The 20,095-nt window shown below is 36.2% G+C and overlaps 1 protein-coding gene across 3 annotated transcripts in view; it reads right to left on the bottom strand.

Moving 5' to 3' along the window:
* Positions 1 to 20,095, bottom strand: part of GK (glycerol kinase) — a 609,816-nt gene that overhangs the window by 191,047 nt on the left and 398,674 nt on the right. For all 3 annotated transcript variants that reach the window (XM_044072382.1, XM_044072384.1, XM_044072383.1), the window contains one exon: positions 5,672 to 5,752. In XM_044072382.1, coding sequence (XP_043928317.1) covers positions 5,672 to 5,752 — 81 coding nt within the window. The remainder of the gene's footprint in view (positions 1 to 5,671; positions 5,753 to 20,095) is intronic.

The following is a 20,095-nucleotide window of genomic DNA, read 5'->3' as shown; positions in this document are numbered from 1 at the left end:
AAAAAGCAACGGCAGGAATAAAATCAAATAATATATCTTGTAGCAAAAACACCAAATAGCGAGTGTCCGAACTTTTTATTAAGAACAGAGTGAGCGCTTTCACCAAATCGTCTTCATCAGACTTACAAATTCCAAAAAATCAGCATTTAAATACTCAATTAATTGAGAAATGTGACATCATTTCCTACTAAATTTAAAGAAACACTAAGTAGTCATCTAAGTAAAACTTTCACCTTACACATTTGATTTCATGAATGAATAACTAAAAAAATAACTTAATGCTACAACGTTGATGGATATCAACATAAAATGGATTTCTATATATGTTATCATGTATATAAATAATTATTTTAAAGCATTCATTATATTATAAATTCATTGTGTCATCAATTAGAACTCCCTTCTCTATACAGTCCATGTGTTCATTCATTCGAACTAATGATAAAAATATATAAATATGTACATATATAATAAAATACATGTTTAAAAACATATATGAAAAATACATATAAAAAATATACATAAATTCATAAAAAAATCAGTTGATCAATTCATGAACATGTATATATACGAACACATAATAGATGTATATATGCATAATGACATAGGAGCCAGAAACAAAAGTAAAATTAAACATTGTTTATGTTTTTATGTTTATAAGCTTTCAATCTCCTACTACCTAAAATTGGTTTAAGTGCAACTTTGTCATTTAAACCTGGAGTTCTATCCCCTCTTAGTTTAATGATCCACTTAATTTCACAGCACTCTGTATAATTTTTTATATCGCCACCACGAATATTGGAATGTATAACTTGTAAAACTGAGAACATAAACCAATGTGTATGATCAGTATCTATTACATGCTTCGCAGTTGCGTAATGATTATTACGCAATGTAATATTATAGTTATGTTCACAAATTCTTTCTTTTAATCTTCTATTTGTCTTACCTATATAAAATGCACTGCATTTTATACATCTAGCTAAATAAATCACATTACGTGTCTGGCAATTGGCTGTGACATTCAAAGTATGCACTACATGTGTAGTGGGATGTACGAATACTCTGGCTTTATCTATAAAATCACATTGGTTACATCTGAAACAGGGTTTAGTTCCTGACTGTTCATCTGTCTTAATGGATCCAGATATGCAATTGGAACGACAGAGTATTTGCTTAAGATTGCTTCTATTCTTGAATATAAACCTAGGTTCTTCCCCTACTATATTTCTGATATTATCATATAAAAGTAAAATGTCCCAATGTTTCTTGAAAATCCCTATAATTGAAGAAATATCTGAAGTATAATGGGCTAACACTAACTGTTGATGGTTCCTCCATTGCATTGCTTTTATTATTGAATAAATTATCAGAAAAGTAGGGACAAGCTATGGTAGATCTAAGAGATGCCACATTACTAATTGCTGTATCAATGTCTCTAGTACTATATCCCCTGACTAATAGCCTATGCTTCAACTCTTCTGATTCCTGAGCATATCCTGATTCCAAGGGATTTAATCTTGAGGCTCTTATAGCCTGACCTTTAACCACATTTCTAAAGACATAACTCGGGTGCATACTTGTTCTATGAAGTAACGAGTTACAAAAGCATGCTTTTCTGTGTACCCCAGTGTTCACTAAACCATTGTCAAATCTACTAATGTTGATATCAAGAAAAGAGATACCTATGGTAGAATAATCCATAGTAAACTTTAAAAATGAAGACAGTGTATTAATTTCTTCATAAAATTGTAACAATGAACATTCATCATTATTCCAAATTAAGAATAAATCTACAAATCTACGATAGAAACATACTGATCTCTTGAAACTATCTATATTGAACAATATTCTCTCTTCCCAGTGGGCCATCACAATGTTTGCGTAACTATTTGCGCATGGTGTTCCCATTGCAACACCATCACACTGGGAATAGATTTTCTCACAAAACATGAAAACATTGTTCTCTAAAACTGTTTCCAAAAATAGACATATCAAGTCTATCTGTCTGGAGTCCATACCAGAATGAATGTTCCATTGACAGTATCCACACCAAGCTCATTCAGTATGACTGTAAATAAACTTGTAACATCTAAAGTTACAAAATAGAATGAACTGTCTTGTGGCAAAGGTTTCAAGTATTCATAAAGATCAATTAAAAATTGTTTACTATCTCTTAAAATCTGTGGATGTGCTATATAGCTTTGATTATTTTATTCCTCTTTTTCAAATGTTTACATGGGGTTGAGATATCATGTCAGCTATCGCCATCTTTCTCGTTTCAGTACCAATGTCCTACTTCTATAATGGTAATGACTGTCGCAGAACATCTCTCATGCAATCCATCCATCTCTTTGCTGGATGTCATTTCATCGTCTTCTTCATGTCTTTCCCAAATCTTATTCACCAGATCATTGTTTACTTTCTTGCACATGTGTCTAAACCATTAGTTCTCTAACCTTCTCTGCAACTGGAGCGGCCCATTTCCATGTACAAGACCAGCTTATGCTCAGTAAATTCACACAACTCTAAAATATCATAGTAAGGCCTTTCATGTATAACCCTTAAACAAAACCACTCATTTATTTTTTTCTCTTGTGAATAGTGCTAATGCTAACTTCTCTGTTTAGCATAAGTCATAAACTAATCTTAATCCTACACATTCAAATGAGAATGTACCCTCAAGGACCTCTTAAGTCTCCTTTAATCTTCTGTGTCTAATAAAATGCAAGCATACTTGCCTTAGTTTCTTCAAGTACTAAAGTTCTGTCATGTCCAAAACTCCTTTTGTAAACATGTGCTGTATTTTCTCGATTGTTCTGCTGATACTTTTTGTACTATATTGACACGTGTTGTTACTAAATTTCAGAAACTAACAATTCTGCAGGGTTTCTTCTGGCCATAGATCCAAGTTACTCCCTAATCATATTCCAGCTGCACAGCATATTTGCCCTTTATATGCTTGGATTACAGCAGACCTACATCTGGTATAAAACTTACAATATTATATTTCCAGAAAAAATAGCTCTATATTACTTTCCCATAAATGTCATATACTTAACAGTAGTTTTGTCAAAATTCTCCTTAAGGCAATTATTCTTAGACCAAGTTTTTAAACTGTTAAGAAAATTCTAATTCTTAATTTCATTTCAATAACTGAAAGAAGGGTCAGAAATTATATACAAAACTACTAAGACAACTTGTCTTGTTTTTTTCCTTTAACTAAACTACATCTCAATGTATCTCTACCAGTATCAGAATGAACACCAACTAAACAGCTACTTTTACAAATAATTGTTTCATGTTAAAATTGATCCTTTAACTGTAACTGCATTCTAGTCATAACAGAAGAATCACATTTTAAAGCATAATATGAAAAATAATGAATTGTCTTAAACATATGATAAGAAACATAGAAGCAGTAATCAAACTCTGAAAAATTGTACTTTCAAAACCTAACCAGAATGCAAAATCAACTTAATCTAGCCCTTGATTGTAATTTACCCTAAACATTAACAGATGTAAAACTTTTTAGTCATGTTACTAGAAGATTAAATGTCTTCTGACATACGAATTTCTGAATTAAAGATTCTGATAAACCTTACACTCTGTTGTAAGGAATGGAAAAGCCAGTGATATGCATTTTTTAGTCTTTTCCGTAGCGGTCATGTTCAACTGGCCCATGTCAGACACAATGAATTAAACTGACAATTAGATTCCTTCCACAAAGGATAACACCTTTCCAAACTCTTAAAACTTTGGAGAATGTTGTCAGGAGTAACTGACACCATTTCTCAAGCTTTCTGAAAGCAAAGGTTGCTTAGAATGCTATCACAGAAAAGCGCCAATAATGTTATAAAACATCTGTCTCTCCTTCAAACTATCTTTACTAAATCAAACATGTTTTGGCATGAGTACCACAAAGGTACTGAAGCTTAAATCAGCTGAAGAAGGGACAATGTCTACTCTTCCATATTGTCTTCAAACATTTCACAATCAGAATAATTCTTTTTCTTTACTATAGCTGTGCTGTGGACATAAGGACAGTACAGTTCAACTTATTTTTTACAGTAAAAGCAATCAAGATGTCAGGCTTCAATAATATCTTTTTAAGTTTCAAACATGACAGCATTATTATCAGTTTTCCAAAGCAACATTCCATAACATATTTGGAATGCTGACAATGTTTAAAATTGGAAAAGCATCTGGTAGATTCCTGCCTGAATTAACTACAACTTCACACCAACAGTACTTCAACAAGACACCCTTCTGTTAGGAATAATTAGTATTGTTTTGCCTTCCAACTTACATAAAAAAATAAATTAAATAGAAGAAAACAATGGCCTCAAAGATAGTTTTACTTCCATACACCAGGAAATCTTGACATATCTTGTTGAAATTCCAGATCCAAAGCAAAGAAATTCTGAGAGAATCAAAATCTAGAGAACAATTAAGCATTGGCAAATAAACAGATACAAAGTAACAAAAGTTTTAACATTGCTAAGCAGCTATGTTAGCCGCAGTTCTCCGAGGACTCACACACCACACAAAGACCCACATTTTTCCTACCCTCTCACAAAATGTTTCATCTCTAACTCTGCCAGACATAAGATAGAAAATGTGTTACTAAAACCATATTCCTACTGAGACATTGTCTCTGAAGTAATTTATGTTAGTATGCAAACTCTGGATTCAGAACAGATGGAGAATGCTTTCACCTACTGATGCTACGTGATACATCCACATAAAACAAAGTTCATCCCTGCTCATCTTCAACAGCAACTTAGATCTATGGATGGGAAACGCATCTACCCTAGGCAAATCCTAAATGCGTTTTCCCCATGCATGTGTTTCCTCAAATTATCTGTGGTATGATCCCAGTTATTCTCATTAGGGGTAATATATAATTATTGACCATGGGATGGGTAAATCCAATCTATAACCAAATGGGATAGGCTATTTTGAGCAAAACAAAGAGAAACTGGCTAGGCTTAAAAAGGCCCACAAGTGCAGATAGTCAAGTACTTACTATGAACTTGGAACAGAGACATGACTAGAAATTCTTTAAAACATCCTACTCTTATTACCACACTGAAATGCTTTACTTAAAACTCTCTAAACATATTTCACAGAAATTCAAACAGCAGGTGAAGCATCCTTACTGCCTGCTTCTCTGAAGTCTTGGTCAAAATGGACAGAATGTTTTAACTGTTAGAAGCTGGATTATGCAATGTGAGTGACAACCACAGTGCAGCTTCAACAAGCACAATTATCGTTATTACTATTGTGTAAAAATTCAGAATCAACAACGTACCCTGATATAGAGTAGAAAACACCATGTAAAGGAGAAAGACGTAATATGAATACACACTCACTGATGAGGTAGGTCAGGTTCACTGCTGACAGTAGCTAAGCAGTAAAATTAAGATAAACTGTCACAGTACTACAGCATACATGTATGTGAAAGAATCAGGCCCACACACTGTCTCACAAGAATCAGGCCCACACACTGTCTCACAAGAATCAGGCCCACACACTGTCTCACAAGAATCAGGCCCACACACTGTCTCACAAGAATCAGGCCCACACAGTCTCACATATAAGTGTATTAAATAGTTTGTGTCAAATAGCTAAATAACCCAGAATGGTTAAAACCAGTTGCAATACTTACTTCAAGTGCATAGAACGCAGGCTTGTCACGTCCCATTTTATAAGCCACTGTTGTTAGAAGACCATGTTCTGACATTGCTGGCTATAAAGACAAAAAGAATTACAGACAAAATACCTTTAAAAGTATCAGCTTGCATAGAATACTTGGTTTAATGACCATGGGAAATGATAAAAGACAGATCAAAATGTGAGATGTATGCAGTTCATCAAAATAGCAGCTGGCAACACATTTAAAACTGTTTAAAACATCACAATGCACACACTGCTTTTCTGTAACACAGATCTGCAATCACACTGCTACTGTGGCTACCACAATGTGTACATAAAAAGTAGGGCAACACTGAACTGCCTCACAAAGACAGAAAAGCTAAGGACAAATGAAATCACTCACAGTAGCTTGTAATAAAAATTACATCCATTGTGTGATTTGTTAGTTGGTTGAAGTAACTAAATTCCCATGTCATATTGTAGCACAATCACTACGGATGGGAGTAAAACAGATTTGCAAATAAAATTACAATGTTACCATGCACAGATGAAAGGAGGATGGAGTAATTTATATCCACACACGTCCCATACCCTAGCTGACCAGAAACTTCAACAGTGGCAGTGCATGTTATTATATGTGAACATATTTCTGTGAGAAACCTTTCTCCTGTAATAAGTGCCTGCCACCAAATAATTGGGAAAAAATGTTTTATGTGCTGCACTGGAGTGCCAAGTACAGGAATAAACTTCTCCATGCTTACTTCTAAAATTTCTAGCCTTCTAATTTTTTTCACATCCCCTAATGAGCATCCATGCATACCCCCGAAGTAAACTGAGATACTAATACTGCTTACAGTATAAAATGGCAGCACTGAGCAGCAACCTTCCTCAGGCTTCGGAGACACAACTCTACACTACTTTATACAGTAGTTTTGTAAAGGAGTGTCTTTCTCTATTTTTAAATAAGTTTTAAAGACAGAAGAAATGTCTAAATCAGATACCAGTGTGATAACTGACAGCTTCTGTTCTATTCACACTAACCAGTAGGAGTATCGATTATCTCCTACTGGTGTGGGAACTATAGACAGCATCGATCCCCTCCGGCCCCAGTTCTCCAGCCACCCCTCCATACCAATACATTTATATGAACTGTTCTCCACTCACTACTCTAGCTACTTCCCACCCACAGTTTATTGGTAGGAGAACGTGATTGGTCACAATTACTCATTTAGCCCAGGGGGGAAATAACCCCCCCCCCCAATTTAATAATCCATTTTCTTTCTTTCAAGTTTAATATACTGTACCAACCAACTTTGTTCCCTTTCTTACCAATGACTATCAATAACAGTAAATCTGAAACTGGCTGTAGGGTGATTTAAAACATGCTTATACAGAGCACTACTCTGTTGGGCTAAATGAGGTATTTTGACCAATCACGCTCTCCTACCAATTAACTGTTGTATATATCATGTGGCTATTTGTGGAAGTTTTGTTACACTGAGGAAGGCTATGTAAATTTGTGCTGAAACCGGTCTGTTTAATGTCACATTAAAATATATTTTTTTACACACCACTTTGGGCTGGCATTACATTTTTGGACTTTGATACTCTTTTTGGTGCCATGCCCTTGCCCTTGCTGAGGTTGGTTGCTGTTGACGTTGATTTTGGTATCTTGGCTGTTGGTGTGTGGTGTGGGAGCAGCTACGACACTCGTGCTGTTTTTGGATTTACTTTAACAGTTTACTGGCTTATCTTTAACTATTTTTCTTTAGTTTGCTTATTCAGTGTTTTGCTAATGGACTTATTGGCTGGAGGCTGTGTTTATTTGTGGATTTACACCCTGGAGTCTCAGTTTGCGCTATCACATTCACAGTTTGGTCGTCACTGCATTTTTTGCTTTGGATGGGAGTACATCCTTGGGGGAATTCCAGCCTATCCACAAGTCATTGATGATTTTGGTATCTCGGCTATTGGAGTGTGGTGTGGGAGCAGCTATGACACTCGTGCTGTTTTTGATCTACTCAAACAGTTTACTGGTTTATTTTAACTATTTTTCTTTAGTTTGTTTATTCAGCGTTTGCTAACGGACTTATTGGCTGGAGGTTGTATTTATTTATGGATTTACACCCTGGAGTCTCAGTTTGTGTTCTCGCATTCACATTTTGGTTGTCACTGTAGTTTTTGCTTTGGATGGGAGTACATCCTTAGGGGGAATTGTAGCCTATCCACAAGTCATTGATGCTTTTGGCCGCCATATATTGAGGACTATGCTTTATGGACTGCACTGTGCTAACTGGGATCAGGATTGCTATACATCTCAGAAGTGTTTTGGATTACTTGTTTGCCTTTTTTTATGTAACAGTTCCTGTTTTCATTATCTCTGAACTCGCGATTGACTGCAGCCATATATTTGTGCATAAACTAGGGGACCATTGCTCGGATTGGTCTTCATTTGGTTTGGTCTTTACATTGTGGTTTGAATTCAGACCCATTTGAGGATGCCTACTGAATGCAATGGATACCATTACTCTCTCTGCAGGAGTTTGTGTTTTGGACGCCATCTTTTTTACAGAAGCAGAGTGACTATACACACTTTATATGACTTTTATATACTTTATTTAGCCTGGGGAATGTTTTGTTCTGAAAGACTCATTGCTAAACAATACAGAATTCTGTATTTTTTCCTGGTCCTTGTATGTCAGTATTGTAGACTTATTTTAGAAACCCTGTACGGCGCATATATTATTAAGTACTTCAGGTTGTTCTTTATGCAACTTTATTACATTATCTATTTAGCCTAATTTATAGTTATATACTTTGGGAAGTGTCTTGCATATTGTAAGTTAGTGATTTACTCCATAAATATACCAAGGGTTAGGTACATTTGGAATCTGGTATTAGATATAATTATTATGATTTGATTTGACAGGGTTGACCGTAGGCAATTCTTTTGGGCCTTTCTCTGCTATACTAAGGATCAGCGGTCCCATTCCTTATTATAATCGTGGTCACTTGTGGGCAATTGGAATGATGGTATATTTTTGGGTGGATTGACAGTTTTTCACCCTGTTTCTAATATCTATATATGTTTTTCAACTATACAACAATATTCTATTGGGATATGGGTTTCTGTGTCTGCTTTTGACAGCAACTGTTAATTGTTTTAAGCCTTAAGTTATACTGGTCTGCTTACCCAATCACCTGGACACACTCATGGTTAGATAGGATCTTTGAATAGGTGGAGTGAATTCTCATGTATTTTGGCTTTCTATCTCTAGACCAGTATTGGTGTATGTTTTTGGATTAGTGTGCTGAGGTACGTAGCACTACCCAATTTTTGCAGTTACTGAATTATTCTGTTGGTGGCTATCATTGTCCCCCCTCTTGCAGTCCAATATTAGGATTTAGTCTTCTTTGGGGGCATGTAGCACCATCATTTGCCTTATTTGGGGCATTGAATTATTGTCTAACAAGGGGAGGGGCTATTACTGTTCCTCAGGTCTTTGGTTTAAGTAATTTGTTACACACTGGATGGTTTAGTTGGGGTACTTGGAACCGTTTTTGTGTCCTTGTGGTTTGGTTTGCATCTGTTTAATAACGATTCCTATGGCTTATTTATTTTGAAGTGTCTTTTGGACATAATTTATACACTTGCTGTCATTCTGTCAGTCCCGAAACAAAATTGCCCCAATCTATAGTTTTTTAGTATATTTTTTTTAGTATTTTGGATGAGTATGGATTTGGGTCAACTCCTCAAAGGTCTGTCATCTGACAGGGATTATATTGGTATATTCAGTTTAGGGACTAAAGTTCCTGAGGATCCCTTGGACAGGGCTGAATCCAAACCATCTTGCTATGATGTGTTTGCTAAATTGTCCAAAAGTATGAGGACTATGCACACTAATGTGTGGCATCTTCGCCTATTCAAAGCATACAGGGTGAGTAATATATGTCCTAGTGGACTTCGGGTACGTATAGAACCCTTAGTTTCTGAGATAGACCATGAATTGGATCAACAATGGTTAGCGGTTCAACAACAAGCATCCATGGGGTTTGTGGAGGCCTTACCGGCCTATTATAACAGATGTATTGATTCCAAATTTATTGAGGTTACCAAACTGTATGAAGATACCAAATTGTTTGACGGGCACACCTGTTATCAAGAAAACCAAAACGGACCAGCACATATAGGATGTAAAATGATGATTTATTGCTTCAATCAATAAATATATCAGCAATAGTAAAAACTATGCTGAATAAGCAAACCGGTTTCGGCTAATGTTAGCCTTTCTCAATGCCAAATATCCATAAAAGTGAATGACAAAATTCCACCATTTTGAAACATATTTATAGTCCCTCTCTTAAAGAGATATAGCCCAATTGTGAAAAATTGAATGTCTTCACAATACATGTTCTGAAAACCAATACAAATTTTAAACAAAAATAAATATAAATATATCCCATCCAGAAAATCTGGCAGATATAAAACATTTACTCCAAACAAATTATGGTGTATAACAAATGTAACACCAAGCAAATAACCTGCCATTATGAATACATTTCCACTAACAATACATACATGGCTGGAATATATTCTTTAATATTAATAATACCACCCATGATAAATATTATAATAATACATATAGCATGGTTATTTGCATATCAAAGAAATTGGAAATAAAAATATATTTTAAACTTAATAAGTTGGTTCTAATGTATTCAATCCTGGCCTAAAAGACCCTAACCTAATAATCCATTTGTTCTCCATATCATTGAGTTTCTTATGCCATCCTGCTTTAAATTTACGATGTAAAATAATTCTATCTATGATGATAAATGTGAAATTAGCAGAAGGGTGTTCAAGGGTATGTTTATACAAAGCGTTGGTCATACGTTTATTCCTAATAGCACTCATGTGTTCACAAACTCTCAATTTGACAGACCTAGAGGTCTGTCCCACATAAAATGCGGAGCAATTACAAGTGGCCAAATATATAGCCCAATCAGAACTGCAATTAGCAAATATCCTGATCTCAAAAACCTGAGATGTGTTTTTACTAGAAAACTCACGAGTTTTGGGCATGTGTTTACAAAAAGAACAATGGCCACATGGAAAACTCCCTTTAAGTGTTTCTCCCTCTAAAGTGGTCTGTAATGAGTTATGTGAAGTATATCTCTTGTAATGAGTTAGAAAAGAATTTAAATTTCTACCTCTTCGGTAAGAGAAAGAGCATTGTTGAGGTAATATACGGTTCAGGATTTCATGTGAGCGTAAAATGTCCCAATGTTGGTTAATTATATCAACAAATCGATTGGTATTAGCCCCATATGTAGTGACTAACCTCAGAGTGGACTTGTTCCGTGATCCAAACCTGAACTGTTGTTTAGATTTATATTGTAATAAATCAGAACGTGATAAATTGTTAACTGTCTTCAAAGAGTTGGAAATGGTGTATTTTTTATATCCACGATCAACAAATCTATTGACAAGGTCATCACAAAAATTAGAGCCATCCTCTGGAGAAGAACATATTCTTTTCATTCTCATGAATTGAGATTTAGGGATGTTGTGGATGATGTGGCGTGGATGACAACTATCAGCATGTAGCAGAGTGTTATACTGAGGAAATTTCCTATAAACCGACGTGGCTAAAGTTTGATCCTCAAGTCTAGTAACCAAAACATCCAAAAACACAATGCTACCATATTCTATATTGGCTGAAAATCGAATTCCAAAGGTATTGTCATTTAGATAGTCCACAAAGTTATAAAGTTGTTCCGTGTTTCCACGCCACACCATCCAACAATCATCCAGATATCTTCTCCAAATATCTAGAAGTGGCAGAAAGATATTGTGTTGTGTATCATATCGCCTCAAAATAACCCATGAAAAGATCAGCGTATATGGGGGCAAATGAAGCCCCCATTGCTGTGCCATTAATTTGCCAATAGGCTTTGCCATTGTAGTAAAAAATGTTTTTACACAGTACAAATTCAGTCAGTTTAGTCAAAAAATTATTGAATTCAGTAGAATATAGTTTAGATTTATAAAGCCAGTATGAAACAGCCAAGCTACCTACTTCATGTGGTATGCTAGTATATAATGAGGTTACATCAAGAGTGCACAACCACCACGAGGATTCTAGTTGTGAGTCTTGAACAATATTGAGAAACTCAGTTGTATCCTGTATCTGATCGAATATGTTTCAATAATGGTTTTAAATATTCTGTGAGGAAGGCGGATAAAGGTTCAGTTAAAGAACCACGCCCAGAAACAATGGGCCTGCCTGGGGGGTTTTGGGCATCCTTGTGAATTTTAGGTAACAAATACAGGTATTGGGGAACAGGTTCCTCCACCTGTAACTGCTTAGCTACCTGTTCAGTAATCACCCCCTGAGTAATAGACACTTCCAAAAACCTATCAATTTCAGCCTTAAAACGTGAAGTAGGATCAACATTTAACTGTCTGTAATAACTAGAGTCAGATAGTTGTCGAAGAGCCTCATTAGTATAAGCTTGATGATCCATTACCACAATGGCACCTCCTTTGTCAGCCATCGTAATGACTAACTGATGATTATTTTTGAGATCTAACAAGGCCTGTCTTTCCATGGGAGATAAATTGTTGAATTGTGGTTGATATACATTAGCATAATGTAACTCCTTCATGATACATTCCCTGAAAATAGAAACATGTTTGTTCATTGGAGCGACAAAAGTGGATTTTCTAAATCTAAATTCTGTTGATCTTTGAGAATCATTCTTGTCTGAGAAAAATATTTTAAGATTGAGTAGTCTACAAAAATTATTAACATCATTTAGTAAATCATGTTCAGAAACCACAGAACTTGGGACAAAGTTCAATCCTTTATTTAAAAGTGTAATCTGAGCAGGGGAAAGAACAGTCGAAGAAATATTGTGAACATTGTTAGTTATTGTATCATTTGTTTCAACAGATTCTGTAAAGTTGGGGTGTTTGAACCTAGATCTGTGTTTTCTGCCCCCCCTCCTCCTACCCTTTGATCTAAAGGGGGCATCTGTCTTCTTTTCGCCACTGGGGACGCCTGGCGTGAGGACACTTCTCCATCAGTGGTAGAAGAAGTTTCTTCCTCAGAAGTGAAATCTGAAGAAATATGTTGGTGTCTAAGAATGGACCTAGGTCTTTTTTTATTATTGTTACCCCTCTGGGTTGTTTTTGGTTCACTGAATCTGACTGTTTTCTGACTAATAAAAGGTTTCCCTTTTTCATAGTCCATAAGATCACGCTGAAATTTATTAATCTTTCTTTTCATCAATTGTTTTTCAAGAATGGACAAATCCTTAGCCAAATTGGAGACATGCTGGGAATAATACTGCTGCTTGTTAAATTGTTCAGCCTCCATACACAAACTTTGAATATCTGACAGATTAGCAGTAATTATTCTGTCATAATATTTTAGCAAACATCCTACAAAAAGCATGGAGGCTGAATGTTGTGCTTCAGCCCAATCTTTGGATAACTCATTGTCAATATGTGCCACCAAAGGTTGTAGCCGTACCCTCAACCCCCTTGGTGTTATGTCCTTAGCTTGATAAGCCTTGAACAGCTTCATATGCCAAACATTAGTTTGCAAGATCTTCATCTGTCTCCCTAATTTAGTAAAAGTATAGCTACATTTTTGTTCATCATTAATTGTAGAATCGGACATATGTGAACTGGCATTAGTAGTCAGGCCAAACATCTCAAGATTATCCTTATCAGCTGCTAATCCATGTAAAATTTCGTTTAGATCCATGTTTGGATAATTCAAAAATCCAATAAGATACAAAAACACAATACTATGAAATTTCTGAAGCAGCCACAAACAGAAATAATATAAATGCAATCTATTTCTTATTAAGAGAAATATTGTGTAAACAAGTCTGGAATGTTGTAGTCAAAACACCCACACTACCAATCTATTATATTAAAAACCTATATTAATAAGTATGACAAAGGGTTGAATTAGTATCACAGGCTCGAATATAATGACTGGAATGACATTCGTCTCAACCAGTATCTCCATACTTAATAAATGAGGCTCAACCTCAAAAAAAAGGGAAGTAATGACAATGAGTTATCCAAGGATTGGGCTGAAGCACAACATTCAGCCTCCATGCTTTTTGTAGGATGTTTGCTAAAATATTATGACAGAATAATTACTGCTAATCTGTCAGATATTCAAAGTTTGTGTATGGAGGCTGAACAATTTAACAAGCAGCAGTATTATTCCCAGCATGTCTCCAATTTGGCTAAGGATTTGTCCATTCTTGAAAAACAATTGATGAAAAGAAAGATTAATAAATTTCAGCGTGATCTTATGGACTATGAAAAAGGGAAACCTTTTATTAGTCAGAAAACAGTCAGATTCAGTGAACCAAAAACAACCCAGAGGGGTAACAATAATAAAAAAAGACCTAGGTCTATTCTTAGACACCAACATATTTCTTCAGATTTCACTTCTGAGGAAGAAACTTCCTCTACCACTGATGGAGAAGTGTCCTCACGCCAGGCGTCCCCAGTGGCGAAAAGAAGACAGATGCCCCCTTTAGATCAAAGGGTAGGAGGAGGGGGGGCAGAAAACACAGATCTAGGTTCAAACACCCCAACTTTACAGAATCTGTTGAAACAAATGATACAATAACTAACAATGTTCACAATATTTCTTCGACTGTTCTTTCCCCTGCTCAGATTACACTTTTAAATAAAGGATTGAACTTTGTCCCAAGTTCTGTGGTTTCTGAACATGATTTACTAAATGATGTTAATAATTTTTGTAGACTACTCAATCTTAAAATATTTTTCTCAGACAAGAATGATTCTCAAAGATCAACAGAATTTAGATTTAGAAAATCCACTTTTGTCGCTCCAATGAACAAACATGTTTCTATTTTCAGGGAATGTATCATGAAGGAGTTACATTATGCTAATGTATATCAACCACAATTCAACAATTTATCTCCCATGGAAAGACAGGCCTTGTTAGATCTCAAAAATAATCATCAGTTAGTCATTACGATGGCTGACAAAGGAGGTGCCATTGTGGTAATGGATCATCAAGCTTATACTAATGAGGCTCTTTGACAACTATCTGACTCTAGTTATTACAGACAGTCAAATGTTGATCCTACTTCACGTTTTAAGGCTGAAATTGATAGGTTTTTGGAAGTGTCTATTACTCAGGGGGTGATTACTGAACAGGTAGCTAAGCAGTTACAGGTGGAGGAACCTATTCCCCAATACCTGTATTTGTTACCTAAAATTCACAAGGATGCCCAAAACCCCCCAGGCAGGCCCATTGTTTCTGGGCGTGGTTCTTTAACTGAACCTTTATCCGCCTTCCTCACAGAATATTTAAAACCATTATTGAAACATATTCGATCGCGTATACAGGATACAACTGAGTTTCTCAATATTGTTCAAGACTCACAACTAGAATCCTCGTGGTGGTTGTGTACTCTTGATGTAGCCTCATTATATACTAGCATACCACATGAATTAGGTATCTTAGCTGTTTCATACTGGCTTTATAAATCTAAACTATATTCTACTGAATTCAATAATTTTTTGACTAAACTGACTGAATTTGTACTGTGTAAAAACATTTTTTACTACAATGGCAAAGCCTATTGGCAAATTAATGGCACAGCAATGGGGGCTTCATTTGCCCCCATATACGCGGATCTTTTCATGGGTTATTTTGAGGCGATATATATATATGATACACAACACAATACCTTTCTGCCATTTCTAGATATTTGGAGAAGATATCTGGATGATTGTTGGATGGTGTGGCGTGGAAACACGGAACAACTTTCTAACTTTGTGGACTATCTAAATGACAATACCTTTGGAATTCGATTTTCAGCCAATATAGAATATGGTAGCATTGTGTTTTTGGATGTTTTGGTTACTAGACTTGAGGATCAAACTTTAGCCACGTCGGTTTATAGGAAATTTCCTCAGTATAACACTCTGCTACATGCTGATAGTTGTCATCCACGCCACATCATCCACAACATCCCTAAATCTCAATTCATGAGAATGAAAAGAATATGTTCTTCTCCAGAGGATGGCTCTAATTTTTGTGATGACCTTGTCAATAGATTTGTTGATCGTGGATATAAAAAATACACCATTTCCAAATCTTTGAAGACAGTTAACAATTTATCACGTTCTGATTTATTACAATATAAATCTAAACAACAGTTCAGGTTTGGATCACGGAACAAGTCCACTCTGAGGTTAGTCACTACATATGGGGCTAATACCAATCGATTTGTTGATATAATTAACCAACATTGGGACATTTTACGCTCACATGAAATCCTGAACCGTATATTACCTCAACAATGCTCTTTCTCTTACCGAAGAGGTAGAAATTTAAATTCTTTTCTAACTCATTACAAGAGATATACTTCACATAACTCATTACAGACCACTTTAGAGGGAGAAACACTTAAAGGGAGTTTTCCATGTGGCCATTGTTCTTTTTGTAAACACATGCCCAAAACTCGTGAGTTTTCTAGTAAAAACACATCTCAGGTTTTTGAGATCAGGATATTTGCTAATTGCAGTTCTGATTGGGCTATATATTTGGCCACTTGTAATTGCTCCGCATTTTATGTGGGACAGACCTCTAGGTCTGTCAAATTGAGAGTTTGTGAACACATGAGTGCTATTAGGAATAAACGTATGACCAACGCTTTGTATAAACATACCCTTGAACACCCTTCTGCTAATTTCACATTTATCATCATAGATAGAATTATTTTACATCGTAAATTTAAAGCAGGATGGCATAAGAAACTCAATGATATGGAGAACAAATGGATTATTAGGTTAGGGGGTCTTTTTAGGCCAGGATTGAATACATTAGAACCAACTTATTAAGTTTAAAATATATTTTTATTTCCAATTTCTTTGATATGCAAATAACCATGCTATATGTATTATTATAATATTTATCATGGGTGGTATTATTAATATTAAAGAATATATTCCAGCCATGTATGTATTGTTAGTGGAAATGTATTCATAATGGCAGGTTATTTGCTTGGTGTTACATTTGTTATACACCATAATTTGTTTGGAGTAAATGTTTTATATCTGCCAGATTTTCTGGATGGGATATATTTATATTTATTTTTGTTTAAAATTTGTATTGGTTTTCAGAACATGTATTGTGAAGACATTCAATTTTTCACAATTGGGCTATATCTCTTTAAGAGAGGGACTATAAATATGTTTCAAAATGGTGGAATTTTGTCATTCACTTTTATGGATATTTGGCATTGAGAAAGGCTAACATTAGCCGAAACCGGTTTGCTTATTCAGCATAGTTTTTACTATTGCTGATATATTTATTGATTGAAGCAATAAATCATCATTTTACATCCTATATGTGCTGGTCCGTTTTGGTTTTCTGGGTTTCTGTTTTCTTTGGACCATGCACGCCAGTCCCACGTGCGTGATACCCTTTGGTTTGGTTGCAGTCACACCTGTTATCAAACCTGCTTACAGCAGTTAAGTCAGGAACTATTGACTTTGGAGGGTCAACTCAGAGACAGGAAAATACACAAGTTTAATCGAGACCAAGCAGACTATGATAGGGGGAGACCATTTGGACCCCACAAAAGTGTCAAATTTGTTAACACTGAATCTAAACCCAGTAAGAGAAAAAGGCCAAGGTCAATCCTGAAGAAGAATGCTCCTTATTTTGGTAGCACTTCGGGGGAGGAATCATCCTCCATGATAGATTCAGAAGCACCACTAGCATTGTCTTCTCCCATAACGAAATGCAGCAACTCTGACACACCTTTAGGGTCAGGAGATATAGGGCAGGGCAGAAACACCACAAGAATAGCCAATGTGGTGACACTATTACAAATCGTGACCAACAAGTAATCGAATTTAGTAATGTCCTTAACATTTCTTCACATGTTTTAACTCCAACTCAAACAGAATTACTTAATAAAGGATTGAATTTTGTCCCTGCATTCTTTGTCCCTGAAGGTTCTTGCTGATTATGTGAATTCTTTTTGCCGAACTCTGAATATGAAATTGTTTTTTGACTAACATGATCATGAGTCTGATAATTCAACATTTCATTTCCACAGGTCTAATTTTATGCCTCCAATGAACCCCACTTTTCATCTTTTTCTCCACAGTGTTCTCAAAGATCTACATCTCCATTATTCTGATATGGTTAGCAAGTCCCATAATCTCTCAAAGATACCATAGGAGGCCCTAACACAGCTTAAGTCTAACAAGAATTTGGTCATCATACCGGCTGACAAAAGGGGTGCTGTAGTGGTAATGGACTGGGCCAATTATGATAAAGAAGCAAAGAGGCAATTGAATAATAAACATTATATCATGACCCCCCCATTAATACTCCAAAACGTGCACGCTGATTGGTCAGCGTGCACGTTGTAAATCGACTTATACTAATGGAAAAAGGTCCGGTCGCCCGGACTTTTTTCATTAGTATAAGTCTTTTTTAAAACACTGTCTCGCTATGTTAAACTCCTTTAACATAGCGAGACAGTGTTTAAAAAACAACAGAGATATTGCTTTCTCCGTTGCTTTTTTTTTTTAAAGCTGTCTCGCTATGTTAAATGGGTTTAACATAGCGAGACAGCTTTAAAATAAGCAACGGAGATCTCCGTTGCTTTTTTTAAAGCTGTCTCACTATGTTAAACCCATTTAACATAGCGAAACAGTAAAAAGCAATGGAGATCTTGCTTTCTCCATTGCTTTTGCCCACAGTTCTGATGTACTGCGTAGGCATACGCATGCGCAGTACATTAGAACTGCCGCAGAATACCAGACAGCTGTGGAAGGACAGCAAGGAGGCATTTTACAATGCCATTATTTAAGAAAAGTAATTATTTTTTTTCTTAAATAATGTCATTGTATAATAGCAATAACCCACTTCTGGGTGTGGGTAATGCTGGATTTACCCACTGTTGGCTTTGTCTGACCACTCGGGCTTCGCCCTCGTGACCAAACCACGCCAACCGTAGGTAAATCCAGCATTACCCCCACCCAGGCGTGGGTTATTGCTATAACATTATATGCGAATGCCCCTGTATCCTACTGGGGGCTTCAAATAACAGATTGATGCCTTTTTGAACTTGGCAGTGGAGGAAGGGATCATTACAACCTCTATTTCTAAACATTTGATGGTTAAGTGATCCCAAACCACAGTATATATATTTGTTACCCAAGGTCCATAAATCATTACAGAACCCTCCTGGTAGGCCTAGTGTTTCGGGTAGGGGATCTCTCACTGAGCCGTTATCGGTTTATTTGACCCAATATCTCTGCCCTTTACTTAGAGCCCAGATTCAGGACACAACGGAGTTCCTGCAGATCCTGCAAGATAACAACCAACCCGGCTTGAGTTGGGTATGTACCCTTGATGTCTCTGCCCTATATACTAATATACCACACACTGGGCAGGCCTGTTCCATTGGAACATTGGCTAACAATATCAGAACTCTACCCACCAGGCTTTAATACCTTTCTTTTGGGATTAATTGAGCATGTACTAACCAAGAATGTATTCTACTATCAGGATTGATGTTATCTACAAATGCAGGGTACTGCTATGGGGGCTTCATTTGCCCCTATATATGCCGATCTTTTTATGGCATATTTGGAAGAACAATTGATTTATGATCCCCGTCACAATCTGTATTTGTCCGAGATTGACATTTGGCGTTATTTGGATGACTGCTGGTTAGTATGGAGAGCTGATGTTGCATTTTTAAATGAATGTTTGGATTACATCAATAGCAACAAATGGGGCATCGATTTTGCATGCAATTTTGATCTGAACCAGATAACCTTTTTGGATGTCCTGGTCAGTAGGAATCCCGATCACACATTAGACACACAGAGGTTTATCGGAAATTTCTGGAATATAACACCTTGTTGCATGCTTCGTCACCACCCTCCCAATATCATATGCAACATAACTAAATCCCAATTTATAAGAATCAAGCGTATTTGCTTGGACTCTAAGACTTATGAACAGCAAAGGCGTGCCCTGGTGGGTAGATTCAGGGCAAGGGGGTGCAATTGTGGCACCATTACCATGGCTTGTAGGGAGGTATCTTCATTAGATAGACATGATCTGATGAGATATAAGGTTAGGACCTCTCCCCAGGACCCACATATCAGATTAATTACTACTTATGGGTGTAACACACAACCTTTTACAAGTGATTCAATGTAATTGGAACATCTTGATGGGAGATGTCAGGCTTGTCCGTATCTTACCGGAGAGATGCCTTTTTGGGTATAGGAGAGGTAGAACATTGGGCTCATTCTTTACTCATTACAAAACTGTGTTCTTGGATGTTCAGTCACAATGTCAAACAACACTTATGGGGGATCCTCTGGTTGGGC

This window comes from Protopterus annectens, chromosome 5.part0 (assembly GCF_019279795.1).
Source record: "Protopterus annectens isolate FY-2018-M chromosome 5.part0, PAN1.0, whole genome shotgun sequence".
Taxonomy (NCBI): Eukaryota; Metazoa; Chordata; order Ceratodontiformes; family Protopteridae; genus Protopterus; species Protopterus annectens.
This window is presented reverse-complemented; position numbering and strand designations above follow the sequence as displayed.